We start from the raw sequence: 25,411 nt of genomic DNA, 5'->3' as shown, positions 1-25,411 counted from the left end.
GGTACTGTGCAGGTATGGGGCAGGGGAGGAATGCTGTCTTTCTTTCCAGTCTCTTCAACCAAAGTTCTCAATTACTTGCTGAGGTTATTGCCACATAAATGAGAGAAGATAATGTATTCAGTTTCAGATTTGTAAAATGTATCAAAGGCCATTCAAGTGGACACATCCAAATAAATAATGAAGATAAACAAGGCATAGGCGAGCTTTAGGACCTGAAATGAGGACTAGAATGTCATCAATATAGTGATGAGAGGAAAAAAGGAATAGACTGTTATGCTAAAGAAAGTGAGTTCTAGTTAAAGATTACACTGCAAGAGGTTTCAAGATGTAATAATAAAATCTGTTTATTTTCTCCCCCTGGCGTTATCTCACTTAAACCTCTCAACAGTCTTATGGGGTAGATAATCCCTGTTTCACAGATGAAGCTCAGAGTATGTAGGTTACTTTTCCAAGACCATACAGTATATGGCAGAGATTAATCTAGAACCTAAGAATTTGAGCTTCAGAGCTGCACTGAAAAAGACTAATGACTTGATGGCTTCTGCAGTTTTGTATATTGCCATATACTGTGAATTTTTTTCTTTTATATTTATGTGTATGTATGTGTATATGTATGGATGTATAGGTGTTTGTTTGGTTCTGCCTCTGATCCTTAAACTAATCTTGTCTCTAATCAGAGGAAATGTATAAGATCCTAGCCTCGTAGCACAGAGCCTTAAACTTGTCTTCTATTCTTGACTCCTTCAGGTCTTATACCTAATTTTAGGGACGGAGTTTTTGTCTCATGATCTACTTCCAGGACCTTCTTGTCCCTTTTTATTTCCATTTTGGCTACATGGGCAGCATTCCAGTTCTGCCTCTTGCATACTCTTCTGCTATGAAATTAAAGTATTCAAGTGTGTGAACTCGAATCTTAAATATGTGAATCTTCCAAGTATTCAAGTTTACACAAAGCTCAGTTTGATCAACCCCTCTACCATGTGAGAGAATAAATCTAAGAAACTTTTCCGATGGTGAGATCTACCAGCTTTGGTGACTGATTGCACTGGGTGGGGAGAAAGTACTATCTACATTGCTACTATCACTTTCTCTCTAGCTAGATAGATGGGATATTGACATGAGCCTGCTCCACATTTCTGGCCTGAATTGTTGGATGAATGCTGATGCCTCCATTTGAGATACAGAAGGAATGAATAATAGAAGATGAGGCCAAGAAAAGTACTAAGAATGAAGCCAGTCTTCTGACTGGCTGGCTGGTGGTGCCATCAACTAACTAAAATAGAAAATCTGAAAGAGAAAAATGTTTGGGGAGGCTGTAGTAAATTATGAACATAATTTTGGACATAATAAGTTTAATATGCCTTTGAGAATGAAGGTAAATATATAATTCTTGACTTTAGAAGAGGGTTAGTATTAGAAAGATATGGGAGTTATTCACACATGATTTTATGTGTCTACAGTGGCAGTATCACTGAATGGCTTGAGGGAGGGAGAACATATTAATTCCCAATAATATTTTAAACTATATCTTACATAAAAATATGGTTGACCCTCTGCATCCATGAGATGCAGAAACTGTTGATACATAAGGCCGACTCTAGTATGCCAAAAGAAACTCCAGTATCATTGGATTTTGGTATCTTTGAGGTGGTCCTGGAACCAATCCCTTGCAGATATCGAGGGACAACTGTAATGATAATATTTTTCATGTGAAGATTTGTGTTTTCTTAAACTTATGTAAAAGCCAAATAAAATTTTATAAAATATTGATGTTTTTATCCACTATAATTAACAACCTAAATAAAAGTAGTGTACTTGTTCTGCAAATGTAATTTCAACACAAGACCCTTGGCTTAACCAGATTTCTGTCCTAAAGCCTCACTTATGTAGAATTTCAAAGCCACTGTTGATTGTGTTACATATAAATTTCTGGGCTTCACTTTCATCAAGATATTCAAGACTTTGCTGGTTACAAATTCAGTATATTTTAAGAGGAGGTTCTACTTTTATTTGCTGTTGAACAGTATATGAGATAATTCATGAGGACAATAAGTAATTTCTCCCTAAAAGTATGGAGTCAATAGAAGCAGAATACAAGTACAGCATTATTTGTTTCTGAAACCCAATCTTGTCCCCACCAGTTGCAGTAATGATGAAAGTTATAGAATGTCATTGATTTAAAAATACTTATAGATGATAATTTTAATACTTTATTGGTTGGTTAATCAGACAATATTTGTTTTCAGTCATAACACTATTATTCTATAAGCTAGTTTTTCTACCTGCCTCATTTCCACTTATATCCTGTTACTTTGTATTCAATAAAATACATTTTACATAAAAAATAGTATTATAGGTTAAGAGAAAGAAAGAATTTTTACTCAATAAATGGAAAATGATTATTTACATATTATACCTTCAGAATTGTATTTTGAGAACTTTTCTTAAAATGTTATGAAATTAAAGAATAATGAGTGTAAACTTATAAACTTAAAAATACCTATTGGACAGGTGATTAAAAGTCTTAGTGATTATTGTAAATAGAATTTCAATAATAAACATGTGTGCCAAAATATACCCTATTCTACCTATAATCTTTCAATAAACTTTCCTGTACTGGTCATAATCTTTCAGCATGTTTCTTCTCACGGAATGCAAGGGAGGTGCCATCTGTGACTCTCTGAACAACTGGATAGATGGGACTCTAATAAAAGGATTAGTCCTGATTTTACTATGACATACTGGACTTTCATCATTTGGAAAATTATTTTTTAACCCTACTCAATGATTACAACTCTTCTTCCCTTCTAAAATGTGTGTGCTGCACTGCAAGCTAAGCCTTTTCAATAGTATGCTTGTATGTTGCCTGATAATAGGGAGGGTGTCTTTTCCATTTTTGGTAACACCTGGCACAATTCATAGCATGTAATAGGTGCCTTATAGTGTCTGTCAACTAATGGAAGAGGGTTTTTTTTTTCAGATTTATTGAGTTTGATCCATAATTGTCAAGTGTTCTTGTTGCTGTTGCTGCCTATTCTCTGGTGATATAAAAATGTGCCCAGTTTAGACAAAACCCATGGCTGTGCATTTTTAAACTGAGCCGATCCTAAAAATATTTTAACAAATATTCCTTTCTTCCTTCTAGATTCAGCGCAAGGGTTATCTCTTCTGGGAAGCATTTTTAAGTCAGAATCAATCATTCACCTCTAGCTACTCAGCAAGAGTATAACAGGATCTATATGTTGAACATTATTTACGTGGCTTACTCTCTTGCCTTTCTGAACTACATTCCATCAAAGAGATCCTTCTGCTTTGATTTGGTTAAGGTTTCTTCCAAAAGGAATGAAAAGATAAAGTTTGAGGTAGTAATTAGTATTCAAGAATAGAATTTGCAGCACGGCCGTAGTCTGGAGCTCAGTGACTGACAATTGGACTTTCCAAATTTCATTATTTATTATTAGCATAGACTTAGGAACTTAGTCCGTAGATATTTACATAAGCATTCTAGACAGGAAGAGGATGGAAAAGAAGCCTGTCCCTTTCAAATCTTGGAGAAATGTGTCAAGAAAAGAGAGATGTGGGAGAATATGATGAACAGATCTATCCTTTCTATGAGTAAATATCACTGGGAGCAGAGTGAGGCCTCGCCCCCATCCCCATTTGGGACTTTGGGTGGAGGTCCCCTCATACTTTTCTTTGTACCATCCTGTCTGGGACTCAGCCATAACAGAATTATTTTAAAGGCACAACTTGATATTTTATTTTTCCAATTCACTCTTACTCTTTCCTGTGTAGCACAGGCCCTTGGGTGGCTAAGAGTCTGATTGGCGATGTTCCAAGACTTGGCAGTGTGGTGTACTTCTGTGAGTGGACCACCTAGGCTTGTATTGAATGTGACATTCAGCTTACTGTTTATATCAGCAATATGGACAAAACCGAGGCTGAACCCACTAGGGGAGCAATCTGTACATTGTAGAGGCCAAAAGAATGGTTCACAATTTTCTTGCTCACATTTTAGCACTGAAGGCCCATAGAGCATCCAGAAACTGGGCACTCAAGGAACACCACCAGGAGGCTGGAAGAGCCAGACTACTTCACTGAAAGAACTTCCCACCCCTGCCACCCTTACACCACACCCAGATGCCCTGTTGGAGATGAACCTGAGAGGCAGAACAAAGAGTAAGAAGTCTGAGAGACCGATAACAGTTTCTTGGAGTTCCTGAACAGTACCCCACTATATTACTTCAATTGTTGGATTGAGTTTTAGACTGGATTAAACAATTAGTTAACACTTCTCTCAGTAAACCAGACGGGGGCCTCTTGAAGAAGACCATATCAGCTACAGACAAAAGTAAAAAACTGCATCCTCTCTAGGGATTAAATTTTGTAACCCATCTTCATATTTTTATTAGAAAAAAATTAAATTTATTCTTTCCAGATATTTGATTTGTACATCTATTCTTTTCATATTCTTTTATAGAAAATGATATATGTATCTGTCTTTGTACTAGTCTTCAAAGCTGCCCTAAAGAATACCACAGACTGGGTGCCTTCGACAACAGAAATTTACTTTTGCACAGTGCTGGAGCCTGGAAATCCAAGATCAAGGTGTTAGCAGAATTGGTTTCTGGTGAGACCTCTCTCCTTGGTTCCTTCTCACTGTATTCTCAGATGACCTTTTCTCCATGCATGGACACTCCTGGTGTCTCTTCCTTTTCTAATAAGGACACCAGTTGTATTGGATGAGGGCCCCACCCTTATGATCTCATTTAACCTTAATTACCTCCTTAAAGACCCTATCTCCAATACAATCACACTGAAGAATAGGGCTTCAGCATAGGAATTTGGCAGGGGGTGGGGGGAACACATTCAGTCCACAGCAGTCTCCATTACTATATTAGTTATCTGAAGACAGGAACCTTATCATTATATCCCTAATCCCTAGCTGACACATTTTAAGTGCTTAATAAATAATGAATAGACACAAAGGAAAGTAATACATGCAAAATGCAGTATAATGTGTTGATTAAGGACACAGACTTTTGAGGCTTTTCTTCAAGTTCCAGCTATACCTCTTATACAAACCCAGTTTTTAAATCTGTAAAATAGGCATATATAATGCCTCTCTTTTTTAATTGTAGAAGATTAAAGGAGTGTGTCTGGTAAATTATAAGTGCTCAATAAATGTTAGTTGTGATTGTTATCATTTAACTGTGCTTCATTTGATCAGCCTATTTTCATTTGCATGTCAGCTAAAACCAACATCGTTCTTGTCTGATAAGCAGGATCAGAGCACCCTAGGTTGTAATCAAGGGCTGCAGACAGGAGAGTAGAGTGAGCATGTCACAGAGCCATCATCCTGGGCAGTCATTCTCCAGGGATTGTTTCTGTCTGCATGGGGGCGATACTTCGGCTCTTGTGATGGGTAATATTCTTAGTGTTTTCAGGCAAAGTTAGGCTGCATTAATTTTAGAACTGACCCACTTACATATTTTTAAACTTTGGGCTACGGCAGCTGAACAGCTAAGTTGGACAATTTACAAACTGTATTATGGCTTATATGGGGCAGGCCACTCTCAAAATAGGACCAAGAGGCTCGGGAGTCCAAGTGAGTGGTTCTTGACCAATTCAAAATATCAATTAAATACTTAGCCCTTAGTTGTCTGCTGGAAATCTAACACTTTGGAGGAGGAAGTAAAGAAAACATGCTATAGGCTGTTTGAGGAATAAAAAACAAAAACAAAAAACATCAAATCTAGAATGTCACAGAATTGTTATCAAATAAATATAAATTTGGGCAAGTTTCAATTACACTGAACTATATTCACTTGCCAAATTTTGATTTTAAAATTTGAATTAACTTTGTAAACCTGCAGGCTCTTCAAGTGTACAGGGAATGATATGACTGATTGTCAATGTGAAAATAGTACAATTTCTTCAAAGAGCTGAGACTTATATAGAAAGTTTTATCCATTTTTCTTAGAAGATATATTACAAAACACATAACCATACAAACTTTACATGTCTAATATCACAAAGGAATACTATATTTAGAAGGAAATTTAAAGATATTTGAATTTTGTCTCATCAATCAAACTAAAGAATAAACTTACCTCATATGCTAGGATTTATTTAATGGCAAATAGTTTCTCCTGTCAACATTCTATTAGGATCTGATTTTCTAAGGCTATTAAAAATAATAGGTAAATCAATAATAATTTAGTGAACTTCTTTCCACTTCAACATTCTTCACATAAAATGAATAAGAACATTCCATTTGACCACTTATTGAAAGAGGAATAAAATCATAATCTATTGACATAGAATCAATGTCTCCTGTTTGCCTTGGCCTTGCTATTTTATCTAAAGCAAGGAGATAATACCTTGTGAAAATATTTTGGTTTAAGTACATGCACTTTTAAATTAATTGGTAAGCCTTTCTAGTCAACTAAAGAAAGTCATAAAAGGGACACTTTAATGATGCCAACATTTTGCTAATAGTGAATACTGTTGTCAAAATTCCTGAAGTTCTCAGTGTTTATCAATGGCATTGGATTAATATCTGATTATGGATCACATTTTGATAGTATGTTACTATACTAGTAACAGCTGTACATAGTTCTTCTAATACAGAGAAAGAACAAATTGCTTCAAAGACATGTTCATAGTTATTGGAATTTATTGATAGGTATTATCTATATAGTGTGAGAAACACTTCCAAAATACTTACCAATATAGACTAAAACCATTAATCACTAATGATTGATGGAGCAGATTGCTTAAAAGCATTTTTCAGTGACAATACAAAAAGTCTATAATTAATAAATGGAAGTATAAATGCCATTCAAATTTAAAATTACTGACAAAGTAATACAAACCCTTCTGCATGTGGTGGCTGTTTTCATTCTTAATGGAGAAATCATGGGATAATAATTCACTTCTTCATTAAAATATCAGTACACCACAACTTTTATCTCCTTTAGAAAAATAACTTTGAAAACTAAAATCACATTGGTTCTCAACTTTGTGTTTTTATTACTGTTAAAAAGGAAAAGTGCTATATTACTTGGAAGCCTGAGGAAAATTTTAATCTATACCAGCTGTAAAGTTGTGGATGATATTTTTATATTTTTTTTAGGTAAATGAATTAAGTGTATAAAAGACAGAAAGATACCAAAGGACTCTAGAACATCAACATTCAGCTCTCCTCTGCCTTGAGCCCTGCCTTGTTTTTAGTCCCAAATCTGTTTTCAGTTCTTTCTTTGCTCTTAGGACGTATTTTGAACTCCATATGAAGACCTTACAGGGAGTCCAGGCGTGGATCATGACTGCCACATGCTGGGCAAATAGAACCCACTGTAATTATCTCTATTTTCCAACGGATGAAACTGAGATGCAGAAAGGTTAAGCCATTTGTGAGAAACCACATATAAGTAAGCATTCTTTGAGACAGAGATAGAAACCTTTAATCAAGAAGAGGTTAAAATGTCACGATTCCAAATCTGAAATAGATGGTCTGAAATGGCAGATTCTTAAGAGAGAATAATTAAAGGAGTTGACGCCTCATTGTCTTTAACGATATTCCTTGCTGTTCCATCAAACAATTGAACAGATAAGAGGTGAGCAATAAGTTTCAAGCTGATCTTTTGTGTCGCTAGATAATTTAGACAAAAGCTCATAGGGATGGTGTAGAAAGTAAATTCACCTGCCTGGCCTCCAAACTCCTCAACTTTCAGTAGAGGGTGAATGAGTGACACCTGGACACATAGAGTAGACTAAAATGACTCTAGATTTTTATTTCCTTTTTGGTATTTGCAGTGTCAGGCCACAGACCATGTATGCTGATTGTAGTAATTTGAATCTTGGAAACCGAGATTGCTATGCCACTTCTGAATTTTAGACTGGGCAAATGAACTTTATTCATATTCTATTTTCACTTCACCTATGCTCAGAAGACTTAACCTATAGTTATATAAGATGGTTAATCCTTATTCTTTGCTGCAGTAATTATAATTTCTGGTATTTAAGGATGGAAAAAAATATTGCCTTCCAAGTAAGCTAGGACATTTTTTTTTTTTACCCTTCATGTCTCGGAAAGTTCTGGATCAGAAACCTTGTAAACCTTCCCACCTCCAATTTAAGTTTTGATTAGTCTCCTGGGGAAAGGAAATAGGCCAGACCTAAATTTAAAACTTTTACAATCAGGTGGAAGTAGTGACGGTATGTATTTATCACATCTTCTCTAACGATTCTAATTCCTTAATATCAGTTTTTAATGGATCATTTCCCTCACATCTTTATATTTTATTTAAAACTATACTTGAAAATGATCTAATGTTAGTCTGCTTGTCCATGTATTCATAACTCTGTTTTCTTTTCTACTCTATTGTTCTTTAAAGTTTCTTTTATCTTTTGCGAAGCCTATATAATACATGATGCAAATTTATCCCATAGGGCTTCTTATATAAATGAGTATGGTAAATAGCTTCATATTACATTAACACATGCTTATTGTTCTTTTAAAAGGATTTCTTCAGAAAGATAAAAAGCACTGTCCTTTAGACTCCAGATAGGCAGTGAAGCAATTGCCTCCAAGTGGGGGATAAGCAGAAAAATGATGACATATCAGTGTTGTAGGAATCCTTTATCAATTGAGGAATAATCTTTGTACTTTCTCACTGCAATGGAATATGATAATTATCCCAGTGTGGTTTACTTCGATTAAGAGGATAGATACCACTTCCATTAAGGGGACTTGATTGATTCTCAGAGCTGCATTTTATAGACCATCCCTGTCTTAAGTATGGATACAATAAAAATATCTAGAAAAGAAGGGTTCAGCTGCTACTGATCTGGAGGACTCCTTCAGGAAAGGCACAGGGACACATTTCAAGCAGTCCTCTTAATTATTAAACAAGATCTGCTTAATGAGTTTGAGGGAAAGACCAGTGAATTGTGAGCCAGCTGATGAAGTGCTGGCTTTGCCTATGCTGCTAGTGCACTCATAATAGGAGGGGGGAAATTCCCTTCTTTCCTATAGACCTGCTTCTTTTCACAATAAAATGAAGCAGAGGATCAAAATGCTCTCTAGAATCCCTTCCAGCTTAAACATGTTCTAGTACACAAACATCTTCTAGTAAGGCTGTGTACCTGGAGCTGTGGGAGACATGATATCATACAAATGCTTTTCCAGCCCTTCAATAGCTAGCTCTCACTTCATCATACATGAAAATGATGGAGATGAACTGAAATTTTGAGCCAATCCTATAATACTATGCAAGTAATGGAAAAGAGCTCATAATGTCTGATCTGAGCCCAGTGACAACTATGATACTATCTTCATGGTCTGTTTCTTGGATATGCAGATTTCCTAATAAGAATAAAACACCATTCACCACAGCAATCCAGTGTGCTTCAACCTGATGCATATTTGATGTAGGCAACTTACCTAAATAACATGTGGAAAGCTATGCACTAACATTTTAAATATTGAAAGAAAGTCACAGGCTGATAAACTTTTAAGGAAGTAAAAGCATGAACTCTAATCATTGCATACAAAAATATTTGTCTAATTCACAATGGAGAAGTTATTTAAGTTACATTTTCTGTGATAAATTGTGGTGCCCTTGAAGGCAAGGGCACGTTCTTATTCACCCTTTCACAAGGTTAGAGTATCAATAAATATTTACTGATGTGAATCTTATAAAATGGAAGTTCTGGGGGTCAATCAATAGTGCCTGTCCCAGCACATACATGTACACACACAATGAACAAATTGGCAAAATTCAATATACAAGTTTAAGCACATTGCCATAAATTTCATGGGGCATAGAGTCAGAATCAGAAAATTAAAAAGGACCTTGGAGATCAACTAATTGTTTTATGATAGTGAAATTTTGTTTTAATGAGAGAACATGACGAGGAATCACATTCTCTTTCTGTGGGAGCTGGGGATGAGAAAGAATTTATATTTATCCTTTCTGAGGGAATTATCAAATTGAAATAAGTTTAAATTCCAGAAGCGTAAAAAGGGTAGTATCAGAGCCTTCCCATCCCCACCTCTTTATACTTTAGGCCTGTAGGACGTTCTTGTGTTCTGTTAGGCTATTTTGGTGTGGTTTGGGAGTATAGGTGGGTGTTTTTCAGATGGGCTAATGGGATTTGGGGGTGGAGATAGGAAGATTGGGACTTAACATCTTCAATGAAACAAGATACAATAATTAGGACTCTTCTTCTATGGTTGTTCAAGTGCAAACTAAGCACTACAAGTTACTGTCTTTAAACGAAAGTTACACAGACAGAAACAGAATAAAATGTTATAAAATTGATAATATCTAATGCATACTGTGCTTTAAAAATGGAATATTTTTACACGAGTTTAAGGCAATAAACTACCTTATTTTTCACTTCCTGTACGTCATTGCTAACTGAACACCTGCTATGTGCTAGGCACTGTGCTTGACCTTAAAAAAAAAATCACCTCATTCAACATTCATAACAGTATAGTTATCATCTTTGTTTTACATATGTAAAGAAAATGAGAATCTTTAGAAAAGTTAAATACTTGCCCAAGGTCACATGACTGGTAATACATGAACCATAGTTTGAACAGAACTTTCCAGACTCTAATGCTCTTTTCATAATATGCTGCTCTCTCCCCAGTGGATTTCAGCTGAATTGAATATATTGTAAAGCGGTGAGCAGATAAAAAGTACTAGCTCTGGGACTAATGCCATCCTTTTACTAACTAGCTGTGATGGGGTCAAGATATGCCGTGTACCTGCCCTTTAATATCAACATCTCTAAAAAAGAAGGGTTTTAGCTAAAGTTCTTTATTGCTCTAGAAATATGTTCTATTTAATTTTTTTCAAAAACTTTCTTGCTGGAGACCATCTAAAAAACATGGAAATAGCTTTAAAGTCTTTTCTTTTTATCAGAACAATCTCATAGATCATCGTTACTAGTTTACTGGAAGTTTGTACTTGTATGGGTGAGGAAATTTGGAAATATTGCACCTATAAATCTATAGAGAATATAGATGTTAGAAAATTATATCCTACCTAGGAATGCTTGTTGTAACAAGGCTGAGTGCTATAACTAATACGAAAGCTGGATGCTATAGCAGATGAAAGAAGCTGACAAGAATATTATTTACATTTAGGTTCATAAAATCAATTACACTAATACATATTGAGGGAGAATTGGTATATTTAAAAGACAGAAAAATTAACTTCCCTTTCTGTTACGATGCCATATCTTGTGGCAGACTAATTATCCTGCCAAGACCAACGAGAAAGAAAGAAAAATGGTTATCAGACATGGATTTTAAAATCGTTGTGAAAATAGTGCGAGAAAATAGGGCAAGATGGAGAATTTCACCAGAGAATTGTATCTTTAAAAATTGAGACAGGGCTTCCCTGGTGGCGCAGTGGTTGAGAATCTGCCTGCTAATGTAGGGGACACGGGTTTGAGCCCTGGTCTGGGAGGATCCCACATGCCGCGAAGCAACTGGGCCCGTGAGCCACAATTACTGAGCCTGCGCGTCCGGAGCCTGTGCTCCGCAACAAGAGAGGCCGCGATAGTGAGAGGCCCGCGCACCGCGATGAAGAGTGGCCCCCTTTTGCCACAACTAGAGAAAGCCCTCGCACAGAAACGAAGACCCAACACAGCCAAAAATAAATAAATAAATAAAATTTAAAAATTGAGACATAATTCACATATCTTAAAATTCACTCTTTAAAGTATACAGTTTAGCAAGTTTTTAGTATTTTCACAGATATGTGCAACATCAGTATTATGTAATATTTTCATCACTGCAAAAAGAAACCCAGTACCCATGAGCGGTAACTTCCCATTCCCCTTACCCTCAGCCTCTGACAACCACTAATCTACTTTCTCTCTCAACGGATTTGCCTATTCTGGACATTTGGTATAAATGGAATTATGCAATATGTGGCCTTTTCTGTCTGGCTTCTTTCACTTAGCATAATGTTTTCAAGGTTCATCCATGTTGTAACATGAACTGTATTATTTTCTATTGCTGAATGGCATTTTATTGTATATACCACAGTTTCATTGTATATACCACATTTCATTGATACTCCGCAGTTTGTTTATCCATTCATCTGCTGATGAACATTTGGGGTTTTTTTTTTTTTTCACTTTTGGGCTATCATGTATGAGTTTTTGTGTACATAGATGTTTTCATTTCTCTTGGGCATATACCTAGGAGTGAAATTGCTGGTTCATATGGCAACTTATATTTAACCATGTGAGAAACTGCCAAGCTATTTTCCAAAATGGCTATGGCATTTTACATTCTAGCATTTTACTAGAAATGCATGAGACTCCGTATTTCTCCAAATCCTCAACAACACTTGTTACTGTCTGCTTTCTGATTATAGCCATGCTTGTGGGTATGAAGTGGAATCACATCGTGGTTTTGATCCATATTTCCTTAATTACTAAGGAGGTTGAGCATATTTTCATGTGCTTATTGGCCATTCATAAATCTTCTTTGGATAAATGCCTATTCAAATCCTTTGCCCATTTTTGAATGGGGTTATTTGTCTTTTTATTGTTGAGTTGTAAGGGCTCTTTATATATTTTGCATATGAGATCTTTATCATATATTATTTGCATATATTTTTCTCTCATTCTGTAGGTAGTCTTTGCATTTTCTTGATAGTGTCTTTTGGACACAAAAGTCTTTAATTTTGATGAAGTCCAATTTATTTTTTTCTTTTATCATTTATGCTTTTGGTATCATGTCTAAGAAACTATTGTCTAATCCAAGCTCATAAATATTTATGCCTATGCTTTTGTGTAAAAGTTTTCTAGTCTAAGCTCTTAAAATGTAAGTATTTTTGAATTAATTTTTGTTTATTGGGAGGTGGAGTCCAACTTAATTCTTCTGCATGTGGATATCCAGTTTAACCAAGGTTAAATTTCATACTTGATGGTGAAATATTGTAATCTTTACCATATAGATGAGACTTACACAAGGATGCTAGTTACAGCCACTACTATTGAACACTGTACTAGATTTTTCTTTTTGCTAGTGCAATAAATCAAGAAAGTAAAGCAACAGATAAAAATATAAGAAACTAAGAAATAAACTTCCAGTATTCACAGATGATGTGACATTGTATACATAAAACACAAAATAAACTAAATAAACTACTACAATTAATAAATGAATTTAGTGAGGTCACTAGCTACAAGGTCAGCTTACCAAAGTCAACTGCATTTCTATATACCAACAAAAGGGAAAATAGAAAATAGAAATGGAAAAATAGAAAATTAAATGTTTAGAATGACAGTATATATACTAGCACAGCAAATTAAATACCAAGAAATGAATCTAATGATACATGTGAAAGGACTCCTCACTGAAAACTATAAAGTATTATTAAGAGAAATTTTAAAAGAGCTAAAAACATAGGCCATACAATGTTTACAGTTTGGAAAACTCAGTATTGTAAAAGTGTCATTTCTCTTCAAATTCTCTTCAAGTAATCTATAGGCTCAATGCATTCCAAATAAACTCCTAGCAGAATTTTTTGTAGAAATTAACAAACTGATTCTAAGGTTTAAATGGAGTTGCAAAGGGTCAAGAAAATTTTGAAAAAGAACAAGTTTGGATTCACTTTAGAGAATATGAAGACATTATGAAGCTACAATAATTAAAATGTGATATCAGTACAAAAATAGTAAGATAGAACAATTTTCTTTTTTTTAAAGATTTATTTGTTATTTATTTATTTATTTATTTATTTAATTTATTTTTGGCTGCATCAGGTCTTAGTTGCGGCACTCAGGATCTTCGTTGAGGTATACGGGCTCTTCTCTGCGGCGTGCGGGCTTCTCTCTAGTTGTGGCATGTGGGTTTTCTCTTTTTAGTTGTGGTGCACAGGCTCCAGGGCACATGGGCTCTGTAGTTGTAGCACGTGGGGTCCAGAGGCAGTGGGCTCTGTAGTTTGTGACACATGGGCTCTAGTTGAGGCACGTGAGCTCAGTAGTTGTGGTGCACAGGCTTAGTTGCCCCACGGCATATGGGATCTTAGTTCTCTGACCAGGGATGGAACCCGCGTCCCCTGCATTGGAAGGTGGATTCCTTACCACTGGACCACCAGGGAAGTCCCTAGAACAATTTTCTAGATCAGAGAGTATAGAAACAGACTCTCACACATATAGTCACTAATTTTATTACAAAAGTGACACCATGGTGTAGGGAGAAAGAACAATCTTTTCCATAAGTTATGCTGCACACGCTGGATATTTTTATGCAACAAAAATAAATCTTGATTCTCCTATCTCATATTGTATCCATAAATCAATTCCAGATGGACTGTGGATTTAAATGTGAAAGGTAAATCATAAAGAATTCACCTCAAGGACTAGCAAATGAATTCTACTTAAAATAAATTCCATGTATCAAAAGACACACTTAAGAGTGAAAAGACAGGTCACATAACGGGAGAAATAATACACATATAGATACATGCACACATGTATTTATGACAAAAAACATATTAATATCTATCTATTGATCGATCGATTTATCTGACTTGAACAGTCACTTCACAAAAGAAGACATCCAAATGTTCAAAAAATGAAAAGATGCTTTACTTCATTAGACATCAGGGAACAACAGTAAGATACCATTTTATAACTACCAGAGTGACAAAGAAAACTGTTGACAATACCAAGGGCTTGCAAGGACTTCAAGTAACTCAAACCCTCATACATTGCTGTTGGGAGTGTATATTTGTCCCACTGCTTTGATAAACTGCTTGGTAGTAGCTATTAAAGGTTAAATGTACACATACCTTAAGATCCAGCAAATGCACTCCTGGGTATATACCTAACAGGGATGCATACACCTGTGCACCAAATGACATATACAAGAATGTTTACAGGATAACTGTCTTTAGTGGTTCATCTATTAACAAACCCATGTCTTTCAACAGTAGAATGAATAATAAGTTATGATCTATTCATAAAATAGAAGAGTATACAACAGAGAGAATGGATGAATCTCAAACATTTAATATTAAGCAAAAGACACTAGGCCAAAGAGTTTGATTCTAGAAAAATTAAGGTTAAAAACAAGAAAAACTCATCAGTGGTGATTGGAAGTCAAGATAGTGGTTACCTTTAGAGGCAGCTATTGGGAGTAAGTATGAGATGGATTTCTTGCTGGAGTTGGTAATCAATTTTTCAAACTAGTTGGTTAAATGGCTAAGATCACTCTAGGAATAATTCAGTGGGCTGTACACTAATGATTTGTGAAGTTTTAGAATAAATGTAGTACTTTTTAAAGTTTTGCTTCAGTTGACACAAATTTTTATGAAGACTTTGGTTAAGGCAGTAAGTTCTTATGAAGATATCAAATCCTGCTTCTGAGACAAAAATAAAAATAAAACACAAAAACTAATATAAATTAAACTGTAGCACAAAATAATGGAACTTTTATTAATTTTTTAAAGTAGAATGTGATGCCTCATGAAGCAGTGAGTTTGTTATCACTGGATTTATACAAGATAAAGATAGAAGCATTCCTATTAAATAATCTTAAAATGGAGTCTTTAAAGGGTGGACTTTGGATAAAATGATTTCCAAGGAGCTTTTCAACTCTAAGACAAAATAATGTCAACCTTACAATGAACAAACCCAACCTCCCAAGTGGGTCATACCAAACAATTTGCCAAACACTGTTCATCAGTGAGCAAATCATTTAAACTATCAAGTTGATTCCACTGAAAAGAAAATATATTTCTCACTTCCTTATGTTTGACAACTTTTAGTTACGTAATTTAAAAAATATATATATTAAAAAAATATATATATTATTAAACTACTGAGTTAAGCAATATATTAGATTATGCCTAGATTTTTTTATATTCTTAACAAAAACCTAAAATAATCTAGTGACAGTTGACTGCTCTATTGGTCAAAGATGTTTTGCCATGGGAAAATTTAGAATGATGCTAACTATATCTATTCACTGTACTAGGACTGCCTTATGAAAAATTAAGCAAGTTCTATTTATTGCTCACCTAAATAGTCAGATTAGATATGCATAATGTGTGTATGTGCAACACCATCGTGTATTTTTCATACTACATAGCAAAGAGGTTATTATAATGGATACTGATTCTGTTTGGGCTGAACTTTAGGTGCATGAAAGGCAGAGACTGGCACATATTCTACTTTTAATTCACAGGACCAACTCCTCCTGGTTGTCAAATAATTATTCACAGATATCAATAATTCTTAAATTTTTTGGTTCAGGACCTGGAATAAAAATTGTGTATGGTCAACACAGTAAAATGTAGACATGAATAAATTTAAAATATAATTTTAGAGACTTTTCAGACCCTTTGTTTTCTACCCACATATCTGGCAGTGTCCTGTACACTTATATCACAGGTCCTGGCCTGGTTAACTAAAATAATGTATAGTTGACACAAACACTGACAATGTTGCTGGCTTTGTTACAATATTAAACACTATTAGGCATCCTACCCTGCATGGTAAATTCAGTTTGAGATTCTTTAAGTTGTTGTGGAAGCATTAAGTATTTATCATCACCCAAAACTGTGCCAAGCATTGAATAAAGCATTTACCTGTCTGAAATTCTGAGAGAAATCCACAGTTAATGCTGAATTTTTGCCTACATTAACCAACTCAAATGACATAAGACATAAAAAAGTAAGTCACATATATTACAATACTATCCTGTCAGTAGATTGGAAAAAAATGTAGTTACCTACATGCTTACTTATGTAGGCTCCCATAGTAAAATCCCAGAAACTCTTAATTTCCTTCCATGCCCTATGTTGTTTCATTCTATCTTAAACAATTTATTGAATTCAACGACTACAAGGAAGGACTAGTATGAAGTGGAGAAGAAGGCAAAAGGCTTCTAGTGGTCTGAACCTATGGTGACTCAGTGGAAAGAAAATATATACCTCTAAAATAGTGTAGTAGAAAATGAATCTGAAACAACTGATGCAATTCTTTCTTCTGCTTTTATCTGGATGTGCACATAATAAAACATCACCAACCGCATGCACTGGTATTTACATTCTGTTTACTACGGGAAATATCCAGCCTGAACAAAGAATAGAGTACTCTGCTTAAGAAATTATTTTGGCAGATGGAGAATTGCCACATATTCTACATATGAATAATTATTTTTAATAATTTAGAAGTTACTTCAGGATCTTACATTATAAACATTGATTTTTACTATGTTGCAGAAGTACAGAAATAGTAATAAAAGGTATACTTGAATTCCAGGAAGATGATGGCTTATGTTGAAGTCATTCATTCTGCCTACCACTCATCCACCCATCCATCCAGCTATCCATCTCTCTTTCTATCCATCCATGCATACACCCACTCATCCGTTTTATATAATATGGGATATATGGAAATACAGTGGTACACAAAATGGATAATTTTCCTCATGAAACTGTCATGAAGAAAAATGTAAGAAAAATACACAATGACTATACTAGATGATTGGATTTTTAAAAATTTAGTGAGATATAATTGACATAACATTGTTCAAGTTTAAGGTGCACATGTTGATTTGATAAATTTATATTTTGCAATATGATTACCACCATAGCGTTAGCTAACACTTATATCATGTCACATAATTTAGATGATGAGGTTTCAAGTGATCTTTTTCCTTGTAAATTTTAACCACCATAATTGTATATTTTTTATTGCTTCATAAGCTTTCCATTCATTAACTATTTGATCCTTGTAACAACCCTTGGAGGTAGGAACTATTAGTATTACTTATAGCACAGATGCAGAAATAAAAGCACAGAAAGGTAAATAATTACCTAAAGTCACTCAGCTAATAAACAGAAGCAGGATTTGAACATATGCAGTGCATCTCCATACACTGTGTTCTCAAATCCCACAGCTGTATTATCTCTCAAGAATGGAGGTATGTTAATATGATCAAAAATATTGCAATGTTAGCATCAGCAAGAATAACAATAATGATATACACAATTTTTATTGTTTATATAGACTTGTCACTGTTGACAACTGCTTATACACAAGTTCTAGTTTAATCTTTACAACAACCCAATGACTTAAGCATTATTGTGCTCCATTCATAGAATGAAAAATGAGGCACAGAGTAGTTAAACATCCTGCCCCAAAGCAAAAAGCTTATAAGAAAAACAGCAGGCATTTGAACCAGGTCTGTTTGACTCCAAAACTTACTCTTAACCACTTTATTAAACTTCCACCATTAAATATGTTTAATGAAATAAACATTTGTGTCTGAAAAATGACAAATGTGTCAGAGTGAATCTAGATAAACATTATCTAAAATTTAACTACTAGAATTTATAACTTTAAGTATTAGGTTAATATTTAAAATAATTTTTTGATATTTCACATTAACATAATTAGGGGAAAAAAACCCTTGAATTTGCTTTTCTTAATTGTGTAAAGCAGCAATTCTAGGCTAGGGCTATCTATATCATACCAAGGGATATTGAGCTCTCAGGTGGACTCCTAAGTATTTCTTAGCTGATTCCCTCACCTACAGGAAAAATGTGGGGTGAAAATTGAGCAGAGCAGTTTCGGTTAACATTCTAACACTAGAGTACCTGAAAAAATAGTCAATAAAATTAACAAAGTAAATAGCAGCCACAAGAATCAGTATTTTGTAGCATGTGGAGTCTGAACTTCTTTTAAAAAAGGGATAGATCGGTCCTGGCTGCAGATAAAAGAATTTAAAAACCTGACTACGAGACAAGAGTCCAATTCTAACACAATATACGTCTAACACAATAAAGAGAAGAATATTGTAAACCAATTCCCCAAATTTTCCAATCAATGACTAAGGATGTTAGGGCAAGAAAGTGAGCTATATTATGATGAAGGGTATCTATTGTTGCCTATCTCTCCACTAGATGCTAGGCTATTGAGAAAAGATTGCATATTTTATATTTAACTTTGTAGCCTTAGGTTCTAGCACAGTATGTGGCACAGAGAAGGAAGTCAGTGTATGTTTGCTTCACATACAAATGGCAACTTTCAAAATAAAAGGCTCAAGAGTTTGCAGATTCCCAAGTTTTGAGGAGATCTTAAATAAATATCTGGGCATTTATACAAAGCAGGTAAATAATTTCCAACGTCATACAATTTCCTAGTGATAAACGTGACTCCAGAATTCAGGCCTACTTACTCCTAGTGCAATATGCTTAGCTGTACTTTTTAATATCAAAACACATACACTATGAGCATGCTTTTTATGGGTCAATCAACAATTTACTAAGATATTATCAGATGGTATCTGTCTTTCAGAAGTTTACAATATGCTTTCCTTCTAAGGTTAATGCTGAAATCACCCACAACCCAAGGTAAGAATCCAGTTGACCACTTAGATTTCAATTTTCTCATAAGTAAAATGAAGGGGGTAGCCCTGATGCTTGCTTGCTAACTGTCCTTAAAACTCTAGATTTCTAAAACTACTCTATACTTATATGCCTTTATTTTGATCAAAGGAGATTAAAGCACATTATACAATCCATATAAAATAAGCACTTGGTGCTTGAGTATGTTACTAGTTTTTCTTTTATAAATTAAGCTAAAGAATCTAGATGCTGCCTTTGGTGGCAAACCCTTCTGCTATAACATGATCAATTAACAATACTGAATTATTCACCTCTCCATGGAATAAATGACAGATCCCTTTAAAAATTTACCTTCATCTGGCAAAGTTTTCATTTTCTGCTGACTTATCTGGGTATGCTTTATTGGTAGATGTGAACATTTTCAAAGGATTTTTTTTTCCAATGACTGGGATCTGATGAACAAATCTGCATCTCAAGCTATGTTTGAAGTAGGACCCTTTAACAGTCCTTTAAAATAATAAATATCAATATTAGTTCTAAAGAGATCATATAATTCATTTTTATAACTGAGACCAGTAATTCCCAAATAGGAGTATAGCAAAGTCTCTGAGGGAGCAAGAGAAAACAGTGTAAGATATTATATTTACCAAAGGAGAATAGGTTAAGAAAGGTTGAGAGACTCTGCCACAAATAAAAATTATCTGGACACCTCTGGAGATATTTCAACAAATGGAAAAAAGAAAGTTCACAAAAGTTAATTGATTAAAAAAATAAACTAGATCTACAACAAACGAATTTTAATGACTATTTTTCAAAGAATGATTAACTTGTTAATTATGAATTGGTGTATGGATGGTATAATATGGAAAATACAGGACTGAAAGCACGAGAGAGCTGAGTTCAAGTCCCAGCTCTGTTATCAAATGATGGGGTCCTTCATTGCTCTGGATTTCAGTTTCCTTATGTGAAAATGAAGGGACTAGACTAGATGATTGCTAAATGCCTTAAAGTTCTGATACTCTGAAACTCAACTAAATTTTTATGTCATGTTTTTTGTAAAAGTGTCTTATAGCCTCTGTATAAAAAAAAGCATGTGGTACTTGAGGTATGATAGCTACATCTCTTTCGAACTAGAACCTAAGTCCTGGACCCTATGAGGATCATGCCTTGTAACCAGTCTGTATACCAGAATCACTTGCGGGGCATCATCAACCTGGAAGCTCACATTCAGTAGACCTGATAGTGCACCTGAGCCTGTGGAGTCTGAACATCTCACTCAGTGATTTTTACTATGTATCTCTTGTTAAGAATCACTGTTCCAGGTTCTCTTTTGACAAAATTTTCTTGAGTTTAGGTTGCAGACAAAGACATGCTAACAAGGGAAACAAATGCAACATTATAATTAATCTCAAAAATATCATTTCTTTCTTAGTCATCCATGGACAAGCTCAATATTTCTTATGTGGCTTCCACTGGATCAGAGCTTAAAGATCTTAGATATTTGAACTTTTTTGCTAGGATAATAAAAGATCAGGTAATAGAAACTCAGTTGGCATTGAGATGGAATATGTATGAAGAAAGAGCAACACATACGTATGCTTAAATATAGCACATAAGCACATAAAGATAAGTAACTACAAAATCTTAATCTCCAATATCTTTTGTTTGCTCTTCCAAACCCACTCACCACTTTTTTCACCCTTTTCCACCCTGCTCTCTGCTCTGGGAGACTGACCTGAATGACCTGTAATAGAACCCATAGCCTCTGGCCAATGGGTAGCCCAGGCAGGATAGTGTAGGAAAGGAGAAGAGTGAATTCAGTGTATTTTTGCCCATGGATCACTCCTGGCAAGGTCATCTTCAGCTGGCTGTGTCCCTTGACCAAAGATCACTGATCCCCTTCAGGCCGGTATATAGTTTATGGCACTCTGTGCTTTCAAGTTTTGATGATTGCCCCCTTTCCTCTTCCCTTGAGGAATGTAACAGCTCTGATGCGATTGGCACCAGTTTACTGCACTAACCCTTGTGGCTTTTCTGCATTTACACGTTATAAATAGACCCTTGTAAATAAGCCCTCCTGGGATTATCTTATTTTGAGCATGACATCCACTTCTTATTTACAGGGATCCTGATTGAAAGAGCCTTTTATATTAAAGGTAACGTTGAGAATGTTTGATTAATACAAAGGAAGTGGAATGTGTGGAAACTTGAGCTGCCGTTTGGTAAATGAACAAATAAATAAATTTTAAAAAAAGTCATAACTCTGATAAAACCAGTATACCTAAGGTATTGAGGAAGAGTGTGGTAAAAGTCACGTTAAAATTGAGGTAGTAGTGAGTATGAGAAAATGAGATATTGGTCTGATCTATGATATGGAAAAAAAGCAAGGAGATGTGAATTTTAACTGATACAAACACCAAGTCACAAGGCTGAAATTGGTAGTTTCTTTACATGCCCCAGAGACACTCGATCTGTGCTACTGCATTCATCTGGGGGCAGCTCATTAACAGAATAATATAGGCAAGCTGGAAGGAGTTCACAGAGGAGTAACAAAACGATAAGAAGTGCCAGAGGACTGACATGTGAGAAGAGACTGAAAAGATGAAATCACTCTTCTTTAGCTAAGTGGTGACTAAGGCGGAACATGTCAACCGTCTACAATTACGCAAAGGTTATACACTCCAAAAGATAGGCAGTGATTATTACAAATCAAGGGAGTATTGCTCTGTGGGAAGAGAAATTAAGAACAGGAAAGTTAAGCTCAAATACAGGACCATTTTCTAATGTAGAGCTATTTTATGTCTTGTAAAGCTAAATGTTATATACTATATAGCCTTTAAAAAAAGACAAAAATGAAGCAAATTATAAACCATTACTTAATATTGTATAGGTAGATTCTCTATGTCTGTCTGTCTATCTATCTATCTGATCTATCGGTGTATCTTAAAATCAACCTTTCACAAACATACATAGAAATAAAAATAATGATTGCTTCTATTACTATAAGTTTTGTGCTAAACATTTTAGCAAGCATCTCATTTAATTGTTAACATTGCATTTTAGCAATCAGGGAAACTTAGGGTAAGAAAATTTGAGCAACGTTCTGAAGGTCACCCAGCTAGTAAGTGTCACAGCCAGTGTACAAACCAAGGGGTCTTTATCTCCATGTCTCTGCTTATAATCCCTGGATGTACTACTTTAGTACATTATTATATCTGCAAATTTTCATTATTCTATTGTTTATATGACTGTATGGATTATTTACAAATTCTATGGAGTATTTTGTTATGAATTTCCTTGACTAGCTAATGACATATTTTAGGTACCTTGGAATATGGCTACTCATGGCTCATGGTCATTATATTTGCAAGGGATAGTCATTTCCACAGCCATTTTCCATTCTTGAACAATCCATGTGGTCATCACCCATTCTAGCTATGTGGTAAAGCCTAAATAATTTTATTCCCTTATCCTAGACACTATTTATTTTTAATTTCAAAAATAATTTCTTGATCCACTATTGTATGCAATTCAAATTATTCAGTAAGTTATAATGTATTTATAAAGCTGTAATTTTAAAGAAATTATGCTATTGAGTTCTCTTTTTTAAAAAAATAATCACCTCTCATACTTATTAATTTGAGTTGAAGATATATTGAAAGAAAACCTTTCTCATGGCTAATATTTCAAACAGTACAGAGACCATAAACTGAAATGAATGAGTCCTTTTCCCTTAGAACCTTCAACCTCTGTGGTTAGAGATAACCACTGCTAATAGTTTCTTTTGTGTCTTTCCAGAAATTTTCTATGCACATATTTGTGCACACTTTCCTTTCTTCACTTAGCCATTTATTTTGGTTGCCTTTCCATATCAACACATAAAGTGGTACTTTATCCTTTGTAATGACTATAAAACATTCTATTGAATGGGTGTAACATTATTTGTCCATTTCCCTGTTGATGGATATTTAGATAGCTTCTAGAATTTTAAAAATAATCCAATCCTATTATGAACATATATCTATATTTATCTTTGCATACTTATCCCTACTGATAGGGCAAATTCATAGCTGGAGCATTTTCTGGGTCAAAGCATATGTATGTTTAAATTTTTTAAGGTTTTTCCCAATTGCCAATTCCAAAGTGGGTTTTACATTAATACAAAAAAATATGAGAGTCTAAACAGGCTGCTCACACTTTAAAACTCACATAGAACCCCAACATGTCATGGTGTTAACTTCTGCTCTGTGGGCATAAAATGGCAATTTGCCAAAGATGAACATTTTATTCTACATAAATATTTTACTCCTGGGCCAGGTTTACCATTGCCCACTTATATTTTCAAGTTAATAAAACATTACTTGTCTGTATTTTTCCATGGCTTAATTGAAAGAAACAATAATGTTTAAAATAACAGATTTGACTAATTATTTGTTCTAGTCCTTGGCTTAGGCTATTTCTTTCACCTGGAAAATCCACCTCATTCCAACCCTGCATGTATATATTCTACCTACCCTTCATGGTTTATTTCAAATGATACCTTCTCCATCTAAATCATGTTTCTTTCCTCAGAACTCCCAGCACCTCTATTTAACCCTTTAGAGTTCACATTATATATAAGCCCATGATAAATGGTAGCTATCATTATTACTAGACACTGGATCTTTCCAGTTCTATAAATGTTCTCATTCTCTCCTGTCTTCCTTTGCCTGCTCCAATGGATGGATTTAGCTCAAACTACGTATTTAGTATTGTGATACTAATTTTATTGTCTTTTAAAATAAATGGTTCAAGTTTTCATTTTTAATATCAACTGGTTAAAATAATATTTTTATTCTAACGTTTCAGATTGTTGAACCCAGCAGAAAATGATTTAAGATGTCTCTTTGGAACTCATAAACATATGCAACTTTAAAAACTGAGAGTTGAACCTGAAACATGCTGGTGAGAGTAACAAGGATGCTATCATATTAAAGGCCTTTGGAGGCAAGCGAGCATAGTTTACACGCCATCGGACCTATTTATAGAGCTGACTCCTTTCTGCAATGTCAACTGTAACCTTATACTTATTTTAAGCCTCAGTGTCTCAAGTATCAGCCTCTACTAGTTGTACAGTTCTCTCTTATTTGATATCAGAGAGCCCAATGGAGCCTTCTGAAGAACCTAGTCAGATTAGCAAAGATAACCATTTAGAAGTTCCTAATTTATCTGATTCTCTTTCTGAAGATGAAGAAGTTAAAGCTACCTTCAGACCTGGTTTTTCCCCTCAACCTAGCAGACGAGGTTCTGATTCATCTGAAGACATTTACCTGGACACACCACCTTCAGGTGCAAGAAGAGTTTCATTTGCTGACAACTTTGGATTCAATCTTGTGTCTGTTAAAGAATTTGATTCCTGGGAATTTCCGAGTGGTTCAACTGATTTTGACTTAATGAAGGACATTTTCCACACAGAAGAATATGTTTTATCTCCACTATTTGACTTGCCTTCTTCAAAAGAAGACCTTATGCAACAACTTCAAGTACAGAAAGCAATACTGGAATCAACTGAGTATCTTCCTGGATCTACAAGTATGAAGGGCATTATTCGAGTTTTGAATATTTCTTTTGAGAAGTTAGTATATGTGAGAATGTCCTTAGATGACTGGCAGACATATTATGACATATTAGCAGAATATGTCCCAAATTCATGTGATGGTGAAACTGACCAATTCTCCTTTAAGATTTCATTGGTTCCCCCTTATCAAAAAGATGGCAGTAAAGTTGAGTTTTGTATACGTTATGAAACTTCGGTTGGTACATTTTGGTCAAATAATAATGGCACAAATTATATACTGGTTTGTCAAAAGAAAGAACAAGAGCTGGAGCCTGGAAAACTACAGGAAGAAGTTCCTAACAGACAAATAAAAGGCTGCTTAAAGGTAAAATCAAGGTGAGGATATATCTTACATTCCTTACTTTTTTATAATCTTAAGGTTATTTAAGGTCATTATTTCACTGGTTGTAAGAAATAG

At 34.7% G+C, this 25,411-nt stretch overlaps 1 protein-coding gene and 1 long non-coding RNA gene across 2 annotated transcripts in view; one reads left to right on the top strand and one right to left on the bottom strand.

The window, feature by feature from the left end:
• LOC309632533 overlaps nt 1-25,411 on the bottom strand; it is a 103,978-nt gene that overhangs the window by 11,905 nt on the left and 66,662 nt on the right. The window lies entirely within an intron of this gene.
• The window catches only part of PPP1R3A (protein phosphatase 1 regulatory subunit 3A), a 64,928-nt gene continuing 45,971 nt past the window's right edge, over nt 6,455-25,411 (top strand). Inside the window, exon 1 of the mRNA XM_082400000.1 lies at nt 6,455-25,329. Within this exon, the coding sequence (XP_082256126.1) occupies nt 24,542-25,329 (788 nt within the window). The 5' untranslated portion in view covers nt 6,455-24,541. The remainder of the gene's footprint in view (nt 25,330-25,411) is intronic.

The sequence above is a fragment of the Balaenoptera borealis genome (genome assembly GCF_965194805.1).
Source record: "Balaenoptera borealis genome assembly, chromosome: 7".
In the NCBI taxonomy this organism is placed as follows: Eukaryota; Metazoa; Chordata; class Mammalia; order Artiodactyla; family Balaenopteridae; genus Balaenoptera; species Balaenoptera borealis.
This window is presented reverse-complemented; position numbering and strand designations above follow the sequence as displayed.